The sequence below is a fragment of the Eriocheir sinensis genome, unplaced genomic scaffold (genome assembly GCF_024679095.1).
Source record: "Eriocheir sinensis breed Jianghai 21 unplaced genomic scaffold, ASM2467909v1 Scaffold254, whole genome shotgun sequence".
Classification (NCBI taxonomy): domain Eukaryota; kingdom Metazoa; phylum Arthropoda; class Malacostraca; order Decapoda; family Varunidae; genus Eriocheir; species Eriocheir sinensis.
In genome coordinates this window covers 464,594-486,581 of record NW_026111559.1, presented here as the reverse complement: position 1 = coordinate 486,581, position 21,988 = coordinate 464,594, and the positions used below count along the sequence as shown (strand labels likewise).

Sequence of the window (21,988 nt, the reverse complement as noted above, 5' to 3'; positions counted from 1 at the left end):
ATGCCATCAGGAAGGAACAAGTCTGAATCGTAGTAAAAATTGTTCCACAAGTTAGCGAACTGGACGTTTTCTTGTGAGCAAAGGGACTGAAGTCTGTTGTTTGTGCTGAAGGCCTTACTGTAAAAGTTAGATTCGGCACCGACCCTCGGGAGGATTCCTGAGATTATGATGTTACTGGCATCCGTTTTACGTTTATACTGCTTGATCATGCGGCGGTATTTCTCAAGCAGTTCCTCAGAAAGGGTTGTCTTTACGTCATTTGTCCCCGCGTGAATGACAAAGAGGGTGTTTCGGTCGGCATTTCTCTTGACATCATCGCACGCTGCGGTGATGTCGTCCAGTCTGGCACCTGGATAGCAGTAACGTTTTCTGCGGCCGTTTGATGAACGACCACAGAACTCAACCAGCTGGCCACGCACCATGGAGTCCCCAACTAGGCGAGTCTCGAACTCATCCTCCATGGTGTTTGCCAGCACCTGGAACCTATTGAAGGTAGTGGGGGTCAGTAAATCCTTGGTTGCCTGCTTCGGTTTGGCTCCATTCCTTACAGGTTGGAACCCGACATCCTGTGAAGCAGGAAGAGAAGCGTTAAGTGGGGCAGGCTGGAAGTTGTCCTGTGAGGCAGGCTGCGAGTTAGCCTGTGAAGCAGGCTGGGGGTTAGCCTGTGAGGCAGGCTGGGGGTCAGCCTGTGAGGCAGGCTGGCGGTTGTTCTGTGAGGCAGGCCGGGGGTTAGCCTGTGAGGCAGGCTGGGGGTTAGCCTGTGAGGCAGGCTGGGGGTTAGCCTGTGAGGCAGGCTGGGGGTTAGCCTGTGAGGCAGGCTGGGGGTTATCCTGTGAGGCAGGCTGGGAGTCAACCTGTGAGGCAGGTAACACGTCCTCCCGTGAAGCAGGAGGGTCGTCTGGAGAGGGCACAGTCTCAGTGGAGGGCCTCTCCACCATCGATGGTGGAGTCACTGCCACATTTGTTAAAACAAATTCCTGAAGGGCTACAAATTTCTTTTCAAGATCATTGTGCTTGACTTTCCATTCAGTCACAGACTTTCCATTCAGTGACGTAGGCGGCAGCGGGTGTGAGACGTGCGTGTTTCTGTGCAATGTAAGTTTGCTGAAGTTCTAATGTATCTTATGCTGTACTGTGGTAGTTAGTTGTAATAAGTGCAGAAGATTAGCTGTAACTGATGAAATGACTCATTCACAACCCGATACCCTAGCTACGTACTTTACTTTGTTTTCTCGTGATTTTTCTTTTTCTTTTTCTTTTTACTTAAATTCTCGCACTCTTTTCCTAATACTGTAATATTATATGTGTTAGTGGCAGATTCGTTGTCATATATTTATTAATATAGTAGCCTACTGCATAGTGTAAGTGCATAATGCCTTTTTATTAGTTTCCAGAACGTGTCCGTGGGGATAGGAGTACGCATAGCCTTCTACTTGGTGTAAATGCATAATGCTTTTTTATGGGTAGGCATAGCCTACTGCATAATGTAAGTGCATAATGCTTTTTTTTTATTATTAATTTCCAGAACCTGTCCGTGGGCCTAGAAATACGCAAGCCTACTGCATAATGTAAGTACATAATGATTTGTATTTTTTTTTATTAACTAAAGGACTTCACAACATACTTATGCCAGTAATTTTCAGGATGGTAGCAGCTAACAGCGATACAAAAGTAACAATTTCATACGGACTAATTAAGATTTTAGATTTTATTTATTTATTTATTTATTTATTTATTTATTTATTCTTTACTTAAAGTAGCCTACCTACATGCAGCCTACTGTCAATGACTAGGATTTCTGTGTTCAAATTATGGGCCGGAGGACCAAAACAAGTTCAGGTAGTGGAATAATTACGAATGAGCAGCAGTTACATAACGGTTGTTGTATAGTTCATGCATCATTTGTGGGAAAGTCTACATAAACTATGGGAAAGATAATTGAGCTAGAATAATACGGAATAGGTTAATTAGAAGGGAGCAGTCTGCCTCCAGCTTTAGTTGGAAGCAGACGTGCACCGCTCGCCGCTCTGCCTCAGCCAGCACCGCATAGCAACGCAGTTAAACTTGTTGCGTTGTTACGCGCTCCCTCCACCCCGCTCGTTACCACTACCTCGTCCTGTGCTGCCCGCCTTTAGCTGTGCGCCGTCCATCCCGCACCAGCGGCTAGCACACTGCTGTGCTGTGTGCACTGTGCACACGCACTGCTTGTGCGTCACCTTTTTGGTGAAGGCCAGTGTTTCCACTGCCACCTTTTACCCCCATCCCATTGTTTAGCTGTGTTTCCGTCGGGGGCGGTTTTGTTTTTAGGAATTTTCTTTATTTTTGTATCTGTTATTTATATACTTTATTTTATTTTTGATTCTGTTGCTTCTCCGCCATGGGGAGGCACAAGAAAGGCCGCCGCTGGTCGGCTGGTGGGTCTTCCACTGTGGCCTCTCTGCCTTCTCCCGGCGATGCCTCTCGCTCCCCCCCGCCCTCTCTTGGTGTTTCATCCGCCTCCCCCTCTCCCCCGCCCTCTCCTGGCGCTGCCTCCCGCCCCCGCTCGCCGTATCCTGGTGCTTCGTCCCGCTCCCCTCCCCGCCTTCTGACGCTGTTTCTCGCTCCCCCCGTCCTCCTGCCGCCTCTGCTGGGGGCTCTGGCTGCCCTGCTGTACCTCCCCCCTCTGCCCCTGCCCCTTCTGGTACTGCTGCTGATCGGGACGCCGCTCCCAAACGTTCCCGCTGCTCTTCCTCCTCATCTGCTACTTCCTCGGATGGCGGTGTGCCTCCTGACGGGCCCCCTTCACCTCCTCTCACGCGAGCCGCCAAGTCGCTGCGGGTCCACGACCGCATGGATGCGTCTGACTCGGACCCTCCTTCGTCGTGTGCGTCTGACGTCATAGTTGACAGTGCGGTCATGGATGCCTCTCCTGCCCCACCCGCGCCTGATGTTGAGCTGTCTGCCGGAGACGCGGAGAGTGAGGAGGGCTGGCAGACAGTCGTGAGAAGACAGCATCGCTCCTCCCAGCCTGCCAGTGATTCTTCCTCACGGGGACGCTCGCCCCCTCGGCACCCCTCTCGCCCCCAGCCCTCTCTGCCCCCACGACCTCAACCCACGCCCGCACCTTCTGCTGCTCTCCACGCTCCGCTTCCAAAGGTGCTGATTCCGGCGACTCCTGGGTTCGAGTCGACCCTGGACCTCGCCGAGGCACTGGAGATGCAGCTCCAGACCCGCCTCTCTCTCAAGTTTCTCGAGTCGGGCTGTGTCCTGGTCACCCCTACCGACCGACACCAGCACGATGCTCTCCTCGGGGTGAAGGAGGTCTCCGGTGTCCCGGTGTCACTGCGTGTGGCTCCTGGTGCGAACACCAAGGGGGTGCTGCTGGCATACCCTGTGGCCATGCCCCTGAAGCCCCTGTTGCGCCATCCCCGCGTGCTGGAGGCGGAGCGATGCTCTACTCGGGACGGGCCGACGCGCCAGGTGTTCGTCACCGTCGCGGGGCCGCTCCCGGGCACACTGGACTTGGGGAGCTGGGGTGTTTTTTACACTCGCCCATACAACAGGGAACCGCTCCGCTGCTACAACTGCCAGCAGTTCGGCCACCATCGTGCGAGGTGCACTCGCCCCCCAGTGTGTGGCATATGCTCGGCCGGCCACGATACGGAGCGGTGCCTGACGAAGTACAAGGCCGGCCAGGACGTCACCAGCAAGTGCCCCAACTGCCACCAGGAACACCACGCCTGGAACAAGACCTGTGCCAACCGGCGGGTGCTGGTGGACCAACAGCGCGCCGTCCAACAGCGCTGGGTCGAAACTCATCGGCCTGCTCCACCAGGCACCTTCCGCTGGGGCAGCCAGCAGCCCCCCGTGTCCGCAGTGCCTCCACCTGCGCAGCAGGCACCTCCCGCACCCTCTCCCCCAGCTCCATACGAGGTGAGCTTCCCTGCCCTCACTCCTCACCATCAGCCACCTCCTCTGCCGGCCCAGCCCACGCCTGTGCCCGCCGTGCCGCCTCGCGCTCCCGCTCCCCGTGCTCTCGCCGCTCCGTCTCACACTCCCGCTCTCCATCCCCCGCCCGCTCTGGCTCCCGTTGCTGCTCCTCCTGGCTGCCTCATCATCACGAGGGAGGTGATGGTGGGCCTTCTGGAGGGCTTCGGGAGAATCATTGCTACGGCACTGAAGTCAGACGTGGAGCCGCGGGTTTTCTCAGATGCGGCCAAAGAGGTGGTAGGCAGCCTCTTCCCTGTACAACCGGGCCCGACGTCTGCACCCCCGCCAGTGCAGCAGACACCCGCGCTGGTGACCCCCAAGCGCGCAGGTCCCTCTGTGCCCTAAGTGACACCACTGCCCCTCCGTCCCGGTCAGACCACTCAGATGGCACCGCCGCCTCCTCTCGCCTCCCGTTCCGCGGGCGTGCTGCTGGGCTGCCCGTTGCCGCCCCGAGACCCGCGCACCAGGAAGACGTCCATGTAGGTCCCCACCGCCTCACGGTCCTACAGTGGAACGTCTGTGGCGTCCGCGGGAGAGCGAATCTGCTGCGTGGTGCGCTGGTGAGAGAGTCCCTGGACGTTGTCCTCCTTCAGGAGACGCTTCTCCCAGAGGGCCGCTTCGCACCATTCCGGGGATACCAGGCCTTTTACCTTCCTGCTGTCGCCGGTCGGACACGTGGGTGTGGCATCTTGGTCAAGGATTCACTTCCTTGCACTCGAGTGCGTCACCCCGTGGCTTGCGGTGACGGCGTGGAGGTATTGGCAGTCACCATCCGGCTCCCCCAGATGCAGTTAACTTTCTATTGCATTTACTGCGGGTCGCTTGCGGAGGAGCCCGACTTTGGGGAACTCTTCACCCTCGCCAGTGATGAGCCTGTTTTTGTCGGGGGAGATTTTAACGCTCACCACGAGCGTTGGGGCAGTGCTAGGCGCAACCGGGCGGGGCGTCTTCTGGCGGCCGCCCTAGAGGAAGCCCCCCGTGTTTCCCTACTTAACACTGGCGAGCCGACGCACCTCGCGGGCGGAGTCCTTGACCTCTCCTTTGTATCGGAACATTTGGGAGTTGACGCTGAGTGGTCGCTTCACCACCACCTCGTGAGTGACCACATAGCCTCCTTGATTACCCTCCGCGTCCTGCCACCAGTCCTCCTCCCCGCCCACCCTGCTGGAACATCCGCAAGGCCGACTGGGGAAGTTCCGCCACTCCCTCTCCGTGTTCTTTAATGTTCATCCCGCCCCGCTGAAATCGACGCTGCTGAGGCTCGTCTCGTCGCCGCCTTTCACTCTGCGGCTGACGCGGCAATTCCACTGTCTCGACGTCCTCCTCTCCACCACCGAGACAGATGGTACTATGACGATGAGGTCCGGGAGGCAAACCACCGGGTCAACATGGCACGGAGGCTCAACCGTCGCCACAACTCCGAGGCGACCCACCACCTTCTGCGGGCTGCGGTCCGCCTAGCGCGGATGACGACCAACCGGGTCAAGGAGGAGCACTGGCTCGCCTGGTGCGCCTCCCTTGATAACACCACGCCTGTGTCCCTCCTCTGGCGGAAGATCCGCTCGGTTGGCCGAGGGAGTGTTTCGAGGCCGGCACTCCACCCCCGGCCGCAAGAGGAGGCTGAGCGCCTCGCTGTGCTTTTCGCCTCCCGGTCTGCCACCGCTCGTCTTCCCCCTGCAGTGCGGCTTCAGCAAAGGCGATTGAACCCGGAGAGATGGTTGGCATACCATCAAGCCTGCCTTATGCCCCATCCAGCAGACGCGGCCATCACTCTCCAAGAAGTCCGGCGTGCCATCCCGGATCGGTCTACGTCGCCTGGGGATGACAGGGTCAGCTATGGTATGCTCCGCCACGCCGGCCCTACCATGGAGGCTGAGCTGCTGCACCTTTTCAACGCCTCCTACACCTCCCGCACCGTCCCTACTGCCTGGAAAAGCGCCACCATCGTCCCCATCCCGAAGGCCGGGGCTGTGGCAGAATACCGCCCGATCTCCCTCCTCAGCTGCATCGGGAAAACGATGGAAAGGGTGCTTCTGTCCCGCCTCGAGTGGTCTCTCGGTCCCCTACATCACCATCTGTTTGCTTTTTGCCGGGGCAAGGGCACGAGGGACTGCGTCACGACACTTCTGTCTGGGATTGTGGGCTGCAAGGCAGTCGCCGTGTTCCTCGACATCACGAAGGCATTTGAGATGGCCTCCACTCCCGCCATTCTCTCTGTCTTGGCTGCCAAGGGCGTACGTGGCCGTCTCCTCAGCTGGGTTGGACAGTACTTACAGGGTAGGACGGCGGCGGTCCGTTTCCAGGGCACTACTTCTGCCTCGAGAGGTTTTGAAAACGGTACGCCGCAGGGTGGCATCCTCAGCCCTCTACTGTTCAACCTTCTGATGGAGCGGCTAGTCGGCCTCCAGGGGAACGGTCATGTCCGCGTTTTGAGCTACGCGGACGACATCGTCATCGTCGCCTCCGGGCCCTACCATGTAGCTCGGGCTCGCGTCATGCTCCGCCGTGTCCTGAGTTCCTGCTCGGAGCTTGGCCTGGCGCCCAACCCGGCCAAAACGAGAGCCGTGGCCTTTGGCTATAAGCTCCCTCCTGCCCCCCTGTTTATGGATGACACCCCTGTGCCCTGGGTCCATCAAGTTCCTTACCTGGGCATGCTGCTTGACTCCCGGCTGTCCTTCAAGCCTTGCGTCGCGTCTGTCCGCGTCAAAATGATGGCCAGGGCTCGTGTCATGAGGGCCATGGCGGGTAGCACCTGTGGTGCTGGAGACCGGGTCCTCCGCTCCTTCTATGTTGGTGCCGTCCGGTCCTGCCTCGACTATGCTGCGCCCTGCCTAATCACACTGCCGGCCTCCTCCCTTGCTCCGCTTGAGACTGCTCAGAACTCCGCCCTCCGCACTCTGCTCGGCGCCCCAGGCTGGACCAAGTGCCTCTGCATGCGAGCGGAAGCGTCCCTCTGCTGTGTCTCGGAGCGTGTCCGGCAGCTCGGGCTTGGGCATCTGGTCGCCCTCCTTCGTACCACGGGGGCTGCTCCTTTAGCGGAACGGGTTCGGAGGCAGCTCCAACCCAACCCCCCACGCTTCCGACGACAGCCCTGGCAGTCTCGCATCGCCCAGGTCGTTCACAGCAACGGCCTGGCGGGCATGCTGACGGCGCCCCTCGACCTCCCTGTCCCTGCCTATGTACTCCCTCCTCCTTGGACCCCCCGCTCCTTTGATCTCCTTGTTCGGCCACTCTCTACAAAAAAGGCGCTCCTCTCTGCTGCGGACCTGCGGCGCGAGGCTATAGAGCGCGTCGCTGGACCACTGCCTCCCCGGGCCGTTGTGTATTTCACCGACGGCTCGGTCAACCACCAATCGGGAGCAGTTGGTGCCGCCTTTGTGGGTGGTGGAGCCACTGGTGCCTTCCGCCTCACTGATGGCTGTTCCTCTACCCAGGCTGAGCTTGCGGCCATCTCGATGGCCCTCCTCCACGCCGAAGAGATGACAGCGGGGCCTGTCGTTGTACATAGCGACTCTATGACCGCCCTTCAGGCAATCAACCAGGCCTCCGCCCGCGACAATGTCCGCCTGCTCACCTCCATCTGGCGAACTCTTGCGGCCTTAGAGGCGGACGGCCGTCGTACAACCCTCAACTGGCTGCCTAGCCACGCAGGCGTTGAGGGCAACGAGGCAGCCGATACGGCGGCGAAGGATGCCACCCTCCTCCCACTAGTCACTGTTCACCTCCCGCCCAGTCTTGGACAGCTCCGGACTCACCTACTCTCTCGGGCAGGGAGCAGTATCGTCCAGGAAATCGAACGGGCTGTGGCTGTGGAGTCGCCCTCGGGCTGCTGGTACGCGGCCGCCACTGATTTAGGACGCTGGAGACTAGCAATCTCCCATCCCCGCTCCGTCAGTGTCCCGCTGCACCGCCTCCGATTAGGGTTCAAGTGCCTCTCGGAGCTTGACCCTGACGACATCAGGTGGAGGGAATGTGAGCACTGTGAGGAGGAACAGGACTGCCCTCTCCTCCACTACCTCCTCGAGTGCCCGCTCACGAGACCCCTCGCTGCCAACCCCGACGGCCTCTCTGCGCCTGCCCTTCTCTTCCGTCTTGGAGAGGCGGTCCTCACGCAGCTGGTTAAGCGGTATCTCCCCCCCCGTTAGTTATTTAGTAATTCTCTTGACGGGCCGTCAATAGACAAAGGCCCGTCCCCCCCCTGGGCCCCAGGGGAATCTTTATGATGATGATGATGAGAAGGGAGCTATATAGCTGATTATATCATCATATTTAATATAAATTTAAATGGTTTGACATATATGTATGTTGCACGATGAATATATGTATGGGAACAAATTTAGTTGAAGTTGTAATGACAAATACCTCAAACTATTACAGGTGTCTATATTTTTTTTTGTTAAAACCATTATATTTTACTGTTGTAATTTAATCATTCATAAATTCAAAGTGGACAATGAAGTTTCATTATATTAGGTGACTAGCTGTTATGCTCTTCGAGATTCTTACTTAGTTTGAATTGCATGTGACATGCAAAAAGTAATTTTGTCACGTGGTATATAATTTCTCATGCCAATTTTTTTTTATTGGTTTAGATAAGTAACTCTAGTATACTATATTTATAATTATAGTTATAATTTCAGTCGTTGCAATACATTTATTTCTTATGTCCTTATGCCAGTGTGGCTTGTGGTAAAAGTGAAGGGCGATGTGGGTGAGTGGGGGCTGGGGCTAGCATATTAAATTTGTGGCGCTCAGAGCGACAACCACGTAAGCGACATCGCGGTCAAAAATGAGATAATGATCGAATGAAATAAAGCAACTCTCGATCTATTTGGCGGTGTTTAGCATTTACATGTTTCTTATAAACTAAATACTCTAATTTCAATTTTAAAAAAGGGTATCTCAGGCGGAAACTACAACTTGAGTGAGTCCTCGGTGCTTACGTTTTCTTTAAAAAAGGAATGTGAGGCATGGCTCCGCGCCGAAATGTGACAACTCACACACCTCACTCCCACTGGACGTCCTGACACTATCACACAATATTATGAAAAACGGGGACCACCATCTTCTTCCTAAGGAAATTCTGCATCACATAAGCACTAATATAAAATAATCACGCGAGAAAAAATATATGAAAAGAAGCAATAATTAAAGTAGCGCATACACATTTTCTCCCACATTTTCAGCACCGCCTCTCCCTCGCACAGATCATGAGGAAGGGACATTGGAGTTATAATACCACTCTACAGGAAGGATATCTGTCTTAATAAAAATATAAGAACGATGATAGACTGCTTGCGGATAGGAGTAACTTCAACTGAATGCCATTAAACAATTCTTTGACTCATCGAGTCACGAAAGTTTTTAGTTAAAGACGAAAGATTTATACATTTAGAAGGGAACCCGAGATGGTTTCATCCATATATGGGTAAATGCGTTGTGTAAAACTGAATGAAAAATATGAAAGTGAATACCAAACAACTGCTGCCAATAAGTAAATGAATAATAATTATGCATAATGACATGAAATCAGTTTGGTTCCATGTAGAACACAGCTACGAGCGCAAATCTCAGACATTTCGCGCCACTTTTGACTTGAATAGAAACTGTTACTCAAAAATTTATCGATAATCTGTAACAATAAAATAGCATATCAGTGCATATATTTATTTTATTAGGCTATTTTGTCATAAATCATCATTCATAGTACGATTTTTTAACTCAGTATTAATTGTTATGCTTTATTGCGCATAGCCTACTTTTGTTAGGCTATTATTTTTATTATTATTATTATTATTATTATTATTATTATTTTTATTATCATTATTATTATTAAGTATTATCATTATTATTTCAGCAACTTTCCCAAACATTACCTATGACCATCCAACACTGTTCCTACCCAACATCATGCATCACCACTTATCACCACTATCCTGTCATCATCCAGCATCACATCTTCTCACTATGACTCATCATCATCCATCATTATTCCTACCCACTATAACCCCTCTAGGGGGAAGACGAGAGTGGGGAAGGCGTGGGATGATGATACGTGACAAAATTACACAAAATTACACAATGTTACACTAATATTCAATATTTATTAGAAATTGTCAAGCAAATACTAAGTAACACATCTTCTTACTAAATTCTATCATATGGAGGTATTTCCTCATTACTAGTTTTTCGAGTATTTTAGCTTTGAATATGTCCGAGAAAACACAAAATCACGCATCGAAAATTCCATTTTGGGCACAAAAATCACATTGCTACTTTTGCGTCCTCACCACTAAAAAAATAGGTTGCACCTTGACAATTAGGCGTATTCAATCAACAGCCGCCATCAGTCATCGACGCGTCTCCAGCCTCCACTCCCCCACCGATGTCTCGGCCAGACCTGAGTAAGTATATGTTTGTCTGTCTCACTGTCTGTTACAAGTTCATGCTTCAGTGTTATTCAACCTGAGTATCTGAATGTCTATCTACCTTATAGTGTCAGTTAGCCGTACAATGTACATCATGTCAACCTCAGTACCCTCACAGTGCCAATAAACCTGACAGTAGCCTACTTGTCAGGTTCATAGTATCTGTCATCCTCACGGGCTCAAATCATCCTTACAATGCCAATTAACCTTATAACGCCTTTTCAATGACAAAAAAAAAAAAAACATGCAGTGTCTGATCATCACCACTAATGAACCTTTGTGTTATTCGACGTTGCGATGTCAACCTTATTATTGTTACCTATAAACCATGTGTGTGTGTGTGTGTTGTTTGTTTAAAATTTATTTATCATACAAATTTTTCCTCAGGTTATTGACGTGCAAAGATGTCGTCTGACGAGGCAGCTGAAGTTGATGCTGGCGGCGAGCGCGTCAGCCATGATGACAATAGTGACGGTGACGTGCCTGAACCTTCCCGTGGAAGAAAACGCACCAGGAATCCAGCAGTGTGGAAAAAAATGTTGCAAAACACAAGAGAAATGTTGGTGAGGCTTACATCAGTGTGAAAACAAACAGACATGTAGCAGCCCGTGCTATTGGCCCTCCTTGTGCTGACGGGTGTTTTGACAGGGTAGGACGTGAAGGAATTCGAGCCATATTTGAAGCTTTTTGGGCACTAGGAGATTATGAAATCCAAAACGCCTATATTCAAAAACTGGTGAAGACTGTGCCCATCAAGCGAAAGCGTACACTGGCAGAAGTAAGAAGTCGTAGCAATAAATTTCTAAACAGTGTGATGATTAACGGTGCCTCACATAGTGTTTGCAAAAGAGGATTTGCCAGTATGCATGGCCTTAGTCTTAGCCGTGTTGAAAGTGCAAGCAAGAAAATGACGTTGACCGGAACCCTAATTGCAGATAAACGCGGAAGGCGAGTTCCTCAAAACAAAATTGTGGGGATGCAGGCGGATCGAGTCAGAGAACACATCAAACTTTTGCCTGCCATGTCGTGCCACTACAGTCGCTTCAAGGCTCCACACCGTCGCTACCTAGACTCGTCCCTTACCATCAAGAAACTCTATGATTCATACGTAGAATGGATGGAAAAGGAACACAGTAATGAACCGTTTGTCACCTTCAGCTACTACAGTGATGTCTTCACCAAGGAATTCAACATTTGCTTTGCACCTCCTGATTCTGACACCTGTACCACTTGTGATACTTTGAATGCTGCAATTAAGAATGATGCTGAAAACCTGGAGAAGGTAGCAGAACATCAAATGAATTTACAGGCACACAAGGCAGAAGCAGACGAAGCACAGAACCTTATGAAAATATGGAAAAATAATGATGATGATGATGTTCGTGCAGTTGCTGTAGACCTCCAACAAACTCTCCCAACACCTCGCTTGTCAGCTGGAATCTCTTACTACAAACGCAAAATGTGGACTTATAACGTGTGCATATTTAATTTGAAAACAGAAAAATCAACCATGTATGTGTGGAATGAAAGTGTAGCTAAGCGTGGTTCTGTGGAGATTGCTAGTTGCTTAAAGGACTGGGTGTTTCGTGAATATGCTAGATGTGCTTTTGAAAAACTAGTTGTGTTTTCTGATAACTGTGGAGGACAAAATAAGAACATAAACATGGTCCTCAACTATCTCCATGAGTTGCATTGTGGGCGAATACAGGACATCAAACACATCTTTTTGGTGCCAGGACATACATTCATGGGTTGTGACAGGTCCTTTGGGCTTATTGAAAAACGCCTGAAACGACATGGCAATGTGGTGCTTCCTCGTGATTACTGCAGTGTTATGAAAAGTGCTGCCTCTACTTTCACGGTTGAAGAAATGGACCAGTCAAAGTTCCTGAATTTAGACCTGCTGAAGACGATGGTAACGAGGAGGATAGCTACAGCTTCAACATTCAAGAACGCAAAGATGATCATTCTCAACTCGGAGTACAAAGAGGGTTATGTTCTGCAGGATTATGATGCCACTAACTTCACCAACGCCACAAGAATGCGCCTCATGCCAGGAAGAGATCCATACAGTCCCAACAACTTCAACCTCAGTACCATACAGTTGACTCCCAAATATGACCGTCCTCTCAGACTTGATCAGGAGAAAGTGGCAGATATCAGGTCACTGTATCCACTTCTGAGTGTTGCTGAACAACAGTTTTATGAGAACATCTTCCAGAATCAAGAAGATAATCAAATAAATGCCTCTAATAACGATGAAGATCATGTTGACAACTACACACTGGACTACCATAAGGAATAAAAATAAACATTTGTGTATGGTTTTGTTTTCATAATACTAGAAAGTAGTGCAACACAATGTGAGGAAACAAATTATTGCAATATATTGTAGCATAATAATAATTATTATGCTACAATATATTGCAATAATCGATGTGACTGCATTTTAAGTGTATGCTGGTGTAAATTATTTTTTCTACACACACACACACACACACACACACACACACGTACAGGGGAATAACGAACTTTTGAGTCTCTCTCTCTCTCTCTCTCTCTCTCTCTCTCTCTCTCTCTCTCTCTCTCTCTCTCTCTCTCTCTCTCTCTCTCTCTCTCTCTCTCTCAGCGAGAAGGGCTACTATTTGGGCAGTACCTCTCTCTCTCTCTCTCTCTCTCTCTCTCTCTCTCTCTCTCTCTCTCTCTCTCTCTCTCTCTCTCTCTCTCTCTCTCAGTTGATAGGTATTTTTTTTTCACTGATCATTGACTGATGTTGAGACACTGACTTATTATTATTAATATTACTATTATTTATTTTCTCGAATTTATTTTTGTATTCAGTTCTCGGGTCTTACTACTGATATTAAAATCTTTATAGTTTCATCAATTATTATTATTTTTCCGCCTGTGACTATAAGAGGTACCAAGAGATTTTCTAATAAAACTCGGTTACTAAGTTGTATTTGTTTTTTCCTCATAATTATGACATCCTGGTTAATGACCACGTAACAGAGTAACTGCAAGGTTTATGAATAATTATATGAAGCAGGATTAGCTACTTATGTAACTGTTGAGCGCCAAAGAAGATGATGTGGTGTGAGGCGTCGAGCCTATGTTGATTGGTTGGGTTAAAGAAAAAAAAACTGCAACTGGCAACAATCGAGATGTAGGACGCCGCGGCCTTGAAATCCCAGCCATCAATCATGACTCACTCAGTGTTCACTTGTCAGTTGTGTTGGTGGCAGTGCACGGGAATATTTTCGAGATCCACCCACAAGCAATAAAACTGTGAACTGCAAGGCTGGGTGAAGCGCTGATCATGCTCAACCATAAGAAGTGTCTTGTCTTGGTATGCCGCCTATACACACTTGCACACGTGTGTATTGTACACCCGCACTCAGCACATTAAGTAAAGACATACTGATAATAATCCTTGCTTGGAAGCAAAAGAATTTAAGGGAAATAAAAGTGATTTGTTGAGCTGACTTTATAGAGCAGTACTTGCGGCGACATTTCTGTGATGACTATCTTGATCAGATACAATGGCGCTACAAAACATCTCGGGCGTCACCAAACAAACAACAAAATATTAATGCATTGGTAAGTTTGAAGTAGTTAGTAATGCAGTGTTTTATGAGCGTATTAGCCATGAGACATCTACGAGTATACCTACACTCCATCGTATAGTATAATCGCCGCATAATGCTACGTCTTCGGTCCTTGGCGCCAAGCCGCCGACTGTATTATTCTTTCACCTGGTATTATCAAGACAGTCACATAATACTGAGTATACCTAGCATGACTGTGATGCGAAAATTTATTAATACTGGTAGGGAAGTGGTGAAGAGATGGGTGGGTAGTAGTAGTAGTAGTCTATAGTAGTAGTAGTAGTAGCAGCAGCAGCAGCAGCAGTAGTAGTAGTAGTAGTAGTAGTAGTAGTAGTAGGCTTCTTTATAGCCATTAAATATTCAATATTTTACGTTGGTAACGTATGCCATAGACGGACAACCTACTATTCTCTACTGACTCAATGAATCATGCACATGGCATTATTAGCTTTTAAATGACACACAATTGCATGTTCCGCAACTTCAAAGCTATTTTTCTCGTTTTTGTTGTTTTGGCGCTTACGTGGTTGTCGCTCCGGGCGCCAGATATGATCGGCGTACGGGAGACATATGACCGGCATACTACGTCGGGCCTCCGGTAAAACGATGAGCAATAGGGACATCGGGGCGACGGAGTTTTGCACAGTCGGGCCGCCGCAACAACACACGTCGGCCCGAGGGAGGGCCGACGTACTGGTGTTTGCTGGGAATTGTCATCTAAAGTAACGTGAACGTGCTCAGTCCGAATTATTACTTGACCGACGCGTCCTCGTCATCTTAAGTAACGTGAACGGGCTCAGGCCCAATTCATACGTGACCGATGCGTCCTTGTCATCATAAGTAACGTGAACGGGCTCAGTCCCAATTCATACGTGACCGACGCGTCCTCGTCATCTTAAGTAACGTGAAGGGGCTCAGTCCCAATTCATACGTGACCGATGCGTCCTTGTCATCTTAAGTAACGTGAACGGGCTCAGTTCCAATATATACGTGACCAATGCGTCCTTGTCATCTTAAGTAACGTGAACGGGCTCAGTTCCAATATATACGTGACCGATGCGTCCTTGTCATCTTAAGTAACGTGAACGGGCTCAGTTCCAATATATACGTGACCGATGCGTCCTTGTCATCTTAAGTAACGTGAACGATATCGGTCCAAATTCATACGTGACCGATGCGTCCTCGTCATCTTGAGTAACGTGAACGGGATCAGTTCCAATGTTGCTCAGTTTCAGTCCGGGAGAAAAGGAGCATTTTGAGGTGCTCAACTCAGTCCGTGCTCCCTATCTCGCTCATTCCAGTCCAGTCCGCGGGATTAACGGACTCAGGCCTCGCGAGCGCTGGCCGAGGCCAGCGGGTAATCGGCGGGGGTAGGTCGCTCGCCCTTAATGGTTCGCTTTGCCTCTTGAGCGCTGGCCGAGGCAGTAACTGACGCGTAAACGGCGGGAGTAACGGACTCAGGCCCCGCGAGCGCTGGCCGAGGCCAGCGGGTAATCGGGAGGGGTATTTCGCTCGCCCTTAATGGTTCTCTTTGCCTCCTGAGCGCTGGCCGAGGCAGTCACTGAGGAGTAAACGGCGGGAGTAACGGACTTAGGCCTCGGGAGCGTTGGCCGAGGCCAGCGGGTAATCGGCGGGTGTAGGTCGCTCGCCCTTAATGGTTCGCTTTCCCTCATAAGCGCTGGCCGAGGCAGTAACTGACGGGTAAACGGCGGGAGTAACGGACTCAGGCCTCGCGAGCGCGGGCCGAGGCCAGCGGGTAATCGGCGGGGGTAGGTCGCTCGCCCTTAATGGTTCGCTTTGCCTCTTGAGCTCTTGCCGAGGCAGTCACTGACGGGTAAACGGCGGGAGTAACGGACTCAGGCCTCACGAGCGCTGGCTGAAGCCAGCGGGTAATCGGCGGGGGTAGGTAGCTTGCCCTTAATGGTTCGCTTTGCCTCTTGAGCGCTGGCCGAGGCAGTCACTGACGGGTAAACTGCGGGAGTAACGGACTCAGGCCTCGCGAGCGCTGGCCGAGGCCAGCGGGTAATCGGCGGGGGTAGGTCGCTCGCCCTTGATTTATTTTATTTTTTTTTACAACAAAGGAGGCAGCTGAAGGGCACACAAAAAAAGAAAACAATAATAAAAAAAGCCCGCTACTCGCTGCTCCTAAAAAAGAAATAAAAGAGGTGGCCGAAAGTAAGATCAAATACAGGAGGAGAGGTGTCCTGATACCCTCCTCTTGAAAGAGTTCAAGTCGTAGGCAGGAGGAAATACAGATGAAGGAAGATTGTTCCAGAGTTTACCAGCGTGAGGGATGAAAGAGTGAAGATGCTGGTTAACTCCTGCATAAGGGGTTTGGACATTATAGGGATGAGCATGAGTAGAAAGTCGAGTGCAGCGGGGCCGCGGGAGGGGGGGAGGCATGCAGTTAGCAAGTTCAGAAGAGCAGTCAGCGTGGAAATATCGATAGAAGATAGAAAGAGAGGCAACATTGCGGCGGAATTTAAGAGGTAGAAGACTATCAGTATGAGGAGGAGAGCTGATGAGACGAAGAGCCTTAGCCTCCACTCTGTCCAGAAGAGCTGTGTGAGTGGAGCCCCCCCACACATGAGATGCATACTCCATACGAGGGCGGACAAGGCCCCTGTATATGGACAGCAACTGTGCAGGGGAGAAGAACTGGCGGAGACGGTACAGAACGCCCAGCCTCGAGGAAGCTGATTTAGTAAGAGATGAGATATGAAGTTTCCAGTTGAGATTTTGAGATAAGGATAGACCGAGGATGTTTAGTGTTGAGGAAGGTGATAGCTGGGTGTTGTCAAAATAGGGGATAGTTGTTTGGAAGATTGTGTCGAGTGGATAGGTGGAGAAACTGTGTTTTTGAGGCGTTGAAGGACACCAGGTTCTTCTTGCCCCAATCGGAAATAATAGTAAGGTCTGAGGCTAAGCGTTCTGCAGCCTCCAGCCTTGAGTCGTTAAGTTCCTGTAGGGTGGGTCTTCTATTAAAAGAAGTTGAGTAATGCAGAGTGGAATCATCGGCGTAGGAATGGATAGGACAGTTCGTTTTGGAAAGAAGATCATCAATGAACAACAGAAAAAGAGTGGGAGATAGGACAGAACCCTGTGGGACACCACTGTTAATAGATTTAGGGGAAGAACAGTGACCGTCTACCACGGCAGAAATAGAACGGTCAGAAAGGAAACTGGAGATAAAGGTACAGAGAGAAGGATAGAAACCGTAGGAGGGTAGTTTGGAAAGCAAAGATTTGTGCCAGACCCTATCAAAAGCTTTTGACATGTCAAGCGCAATAGCAAAAGTTTCACCGAAACGGCTAAGAGAGGATGACCAAGAGTCAGTTAAGAAGGCTATGAGATCACCAGTAGAACGCCTCTTGCGGAACCCATACTGGTGATCAGATAGAAGGTCAGAAGTGTAAAGGTGCTTTTGAATCTTCCGGTTAAGGATTGATTCAAAAGCCTTAGATAGACAAGAAAGTAAAGCTATAGGACGGTAGTTTGAGGGATTGGAGCGGTCACCCTTCTTAGGCATAGGCTGTATGAAGGCATACTTCCAGCAAGAAGGAAAGGTAGATGTTGACAGGCAGAGGCGAAAGCGTTTGACCAGGCAGGGTGACAGCACGGAGGCACAGTTTTTAAGGACAATAGGAGGCACTCCATCAGGTCCATAAGCCTTCTGAGGATTGAGGCCAGAGAGGGCATAGAAAACATCATTTTGAAGAATCTTTATAACAGGCATAAAGGAGTCAGAGGGGGGATGAGTAGGAGGAATATGCCCAGAATCGTCCAGAGTGGAGTTTTTAGAAAAAGTTTGAGAGAAGAGATCAGCCTTAGAGATAGATGAGACGGCAGTGTTGCCGTCAGGACTGAGGAGTGGAGGGAAAGATGAAGAAGTGAAGTTGGAGGAGATGTTTTTGGCTAGATGCCAGAAGTCACGGGAAGAGTTAGAGAAAGCAAGGTTTTGGCATTTTCTATTAATGAAAGAATTTTTGGTTAGTCTGAGAATAGATTTGGCACGATTTCGGGCAGAAATGTAAAGTTCATAATTAGCATTAGTTTGAAGGCTCTGGTACCTTTTGTGAGCTACCTCTCTATCATTGACAGCACGAGAACAAGCGTGATTAAACCAAGGCTTTTTAGCGTGAGGAGTAGAGAAAGAACGAGGAATGTATGCCTCCATTCCAGAGACAATCACCTCTGTGATGCGCTGAGCACACACAGAGGGGTCTTTATCCTGGAAGCAATAATCATTCCACGGGAAATCGGAAAAGTACATCCTCAGGTCGTCCCACCGAGCTGAAGCAAAATGCCAGAAGCATCGCCTCTTCGGTGGGTCCAGAGGGTGTACAGGAGCGATAGGACAGGATGCAGAAATAAGCTTGTGATCGGAGGAGCCCTACGAAGAGAACAGTTTGACAGAATAAGCAGAAGTGTTAGAGGTAAGGAAGAGGTCTAGAATGTTGGGCCGGTCTCCAAGACGGTCGGGAATACGTGTAGGGTGCTGGACCAACTGCTCTAGGTCGTTGAGGATAGCAAAGTTGTAGGCTTGTTCACTAGGATGGTCAGTGAAAGAGGATGAAAGCCCAAGCTGGTGGTGAACATTGAAATCTCCTAGGATGGAGATTTCAGCGAAGGGAGAGTGGGTCAAGATGTGCTCCACTTTAGAATTCAAATAGTCAAAGAATTTTACATAGTTGGTAGAGTTAGGTGCGAGATAAACAGCACAGATGTATTTAGTAATAGAATGACAATGAAGTCTTAGCCAGATGGTGGAAAATTCAGAAGAGTCAAGGTCGTGGACACGAGAGCAAGTGATGTCGTTGCGCACGTAGGCGCAACATCCAGCTTTGGATTGAAATTTAGAATAGAGATAGTAGGAGGGAACAGAGTAGAGATTGCTGTCAGTAGCCTCAGAAACCTGTGTTTCGAAAAGGAAGAGAAGGTGAGGTTTAGAGGAGGAGAGATGATGTTCCACAGAATGAAAATTAGAGCGAAGACCGCGAATGTTGCAGAAATTGAGAAGAAAGAGGTTCGAGGAGTTATCAAGACACCTCTCGGGTCGGCAGCCAGAAGGGGAGTCCTCCCTGGGGGAATTTGTGGTCCCCCCCCCAGGCGGGGACTCCGAGGCTTGGTGTAGGTGCGCCATTTTGAAATTTTAATTTTGGGAAAAGGTGTATTTGTTGTGTGAATGTAGTGTGGTGTGGATAAAGAGAGGATCTGTCTTTGGAGACCATGCTGAACTACTCTCCGGTGTTGGTGAGACAATAGGGAAACGGTTAGTGAGGACATGGGAAGGGTCTTTGGAGGGCTTCAGCTCCCTTCTCACCTCCCATATATACCTCACCGGGAGTGGCTTGCGCCCGTTCGGTAGGTGTCTTCCTACCTACTCCAGTTTGCTTTGCCTCCTGAGCGCTGCCCGAGGCAGTCACCGACTGCTCGAGTGACGGGTAAACGGCTGGAGTAACGGACTGGTCATGAAGACAGTGGCCCTTCATACGACATACAATTTGGTGTGTGTCGGGTAAACTTTGCGTCTTGAGCGCTGGAGGAGGCCCTCAGTCATGAATCGTGTGGCGGGTAAACGAGGGGGGGGGGGGGGTTAACGCGCCAGCACCTCGTTTTGCCTCGTAAGCGCAGGACGAGGCAAGCGGGTAATCAGCGTGGGTAGCTCGCTCGCACTTAATAATGGTTCGTTTTGCCTCGTGAGTGCTGGACGAGGCAAGCGGGTAATCGGCGGAGGTAGGTCGCTCGCCCTTAATAATGGTTCGCTTTGCTTCTTGATTACTGGCCCAGGCAGTAACTGACGGGTAAACGGCGGGAGTAACGAACTCGGTGCTCGCGAGCGCTGGCCGAGGCCAGCGGGTAGTCGGCGGGGGTAGGTCGCTCGCCCTTAATGGTTCGCTTTGCCTCTTGAGAGCTGGCCGAGGTAGTAACTGACGCGTAAACGGCGGGAGCAACTGACTCAGACCTCGCGAGCGCAGGCCGAGGCCAGCGGGTAATCGGCGGGGGTAGGTCGCTCGCCCTTAATGGTTCCTTTTGCCTCTTGAGCGCTGGCCGAGGCAATCACTGACGGGTAAACATCAGGAGTAACGGACTCAGGCCACGCGAGCGCTGGCCGAGGCCAGCGGGTAATCGGCGGGGATAGGTCGCTCGCCCTTAATGGTTCGCTTTGCCTCCTGAGCGCTGGCTGAGGCAGTCATCGACTGCTCGAGTGACGGGTAAACGGCTGGAGAAACGGACAAGTCAAGGAGACACTGGCCCTTCATACAATATACAATTTGGTGTGTGGCGGGTAAACTTTGCGTCTTGAGCGCTGGACGAGGCCCTCAGTCATGAATCGTGTGGCGGGTAAACGGGGGGGGGGGGGGGGGGGTTCGGGCCAGCACCTGATGGATCGTTTTGCATCGTGAGCGCTGGACGAGGCATGCGGGTAATCAGCGGGGGTAGCTCGCTCGCACTTAATAATGGATCGTTTTGCCTCGTGAGTGCTGGACGAGGCAAGTGGGTATTCGGCGGAGGTTGGTCGCTCTCCCTTAATAATGGTTCGCTTTGCTTCTTGAGCGCTGGCCGAGGCAGTAACTGACGGGTAAACGGCGGGAGCAACGTACTCAGGCCAGCGGGTAATCGGCGGGGTTAGGTCGCTCGCCCTTAATGGTTCGCTTTGCCTCCTGAGCGCTGGCCGAGGCAGTAACTGATGGGTAAACAGCGGGAGTAACGGACTCAGGCCTCGCGAGCGCTGGCCGAGGCCAGCGGGTGATCGACGGGGGTAGATCGCTCGCCGTTAATGGTTCGCTTTGCCTCTTAAGCGCTGGGCGAGGCAGTCATTGACGGGTAAACGGCGGGAGTAACGGACTCAGGCCTCGCAAGCGCTGGCCGAGGCCAGCGGGTAATCGGCGGGGGTAGGTCCCTCGCCCTTAATGGTTCGCTTTGCCTCTTGAGCGCTGGCCGAGGCAGTCACTGACGGGTAAACGGCGGGAATAACGGACTCAGGTCTCGCGAGCGCTGACCTAGGCCAGCGGGTAATCGGCGGGGGTAGGTCGCTCGCCCTTAATGGTTAGCTTTGCCTCCTGAGCGCTGGCCGAGGCAGTCACTGACGGGTAAACGGCGGGAGTAACGGACTCAGGCCTCGCGATCGCTGGCCGAGGCCAGCGGGTAATAGGCGGGGGTAGGTCGCTCGCCCTTAATGGTTTGCTTTGCCTCTTCAGCGCTGGCCGAGGCAGTGACTGACGGGTAAACGGCGGGAGTAACGGAGTCAGGCCTTGCGAGCGCTGGACGAGGGCAGCGGATAATCAGTGGGGGTAGGTCGCTCGCCCTTATTGGTTCGCTATGTCTCTTAAGCGCTGGCCGAGGCAGTAACTGACGGGTAAACGGCGGGAGTAACGGACTCAGGCCTCTTGAGCGCTGGCCGAGGCCAGCGGGTAATCGGCGGGGGTAGGTCGCTCGCCCTTAATAGTTCGCTTTGCCTCTTGAGCGCTGGCCAAGGCAGTCACTGACGGGTAAAGGGCGGGAATAACGCTGCCCGAGGCCAGCGGGTAATCGGCAGGGGTAGGTCGCTCGCCCTTAATAGTTCGCTTTGCCTCTTGAGCGGTGGCTGAGGCAGTCACTGACGGGTAAACGGCGGGAGTAACGGACTCAGGCCTCACGAGCGCTGGCCGAGGCCAGCGGGTAATCGGCGGGTGTAGATCGCTCGCCCTTAATGGTTCGCTTTGTCTCCTGATCGCTGGCCGAGGCAGTCACCGACTTCTCGAGTGACGGGTAAACGGCTGGAGTAACGGAGAAGCCGGGAGACACTGGCCCTTCATTCGCGACATACAAATTGGTGTGTGGAGGGTAAACTTTGCGGCTTGAGCGCTGGAGGAGGCCCTTAGTCATGAATCGTGTGGCGGGTAAACGGAGGGGGTGTTAACGCGCTAGCACCTGATGGCTCGTTTTGCCTTGTGAGCGCTGGACGAGACAAGCGGGTAATCAGCGGGGGTAGCTCCCTCG

General features: G+C 51.3%; 1 protein-coding gene across 1 annotated transcript; it reads left to right on the top strand.

Annotated features, from left to right (window-relative positions):
- The first annotated feature begins 5,357 nt into the window (after positions 1-5,357).
- On the top strand, positions 5,358-8,114 carry LOC126991268 (uncharacterized). Its single transcript, XM_050850043.1, has one exon. The coding sequence runs from the start codon at positions 5,358-5,360 to the stop codon at positions 8,112-8,114; it is 2,757 nt and encodes a 918-aa protein (XP_050706000.1).
- The last annotated feature ends 13,874 nt before the right edge of the window (positions 8,115-21,988 follow it).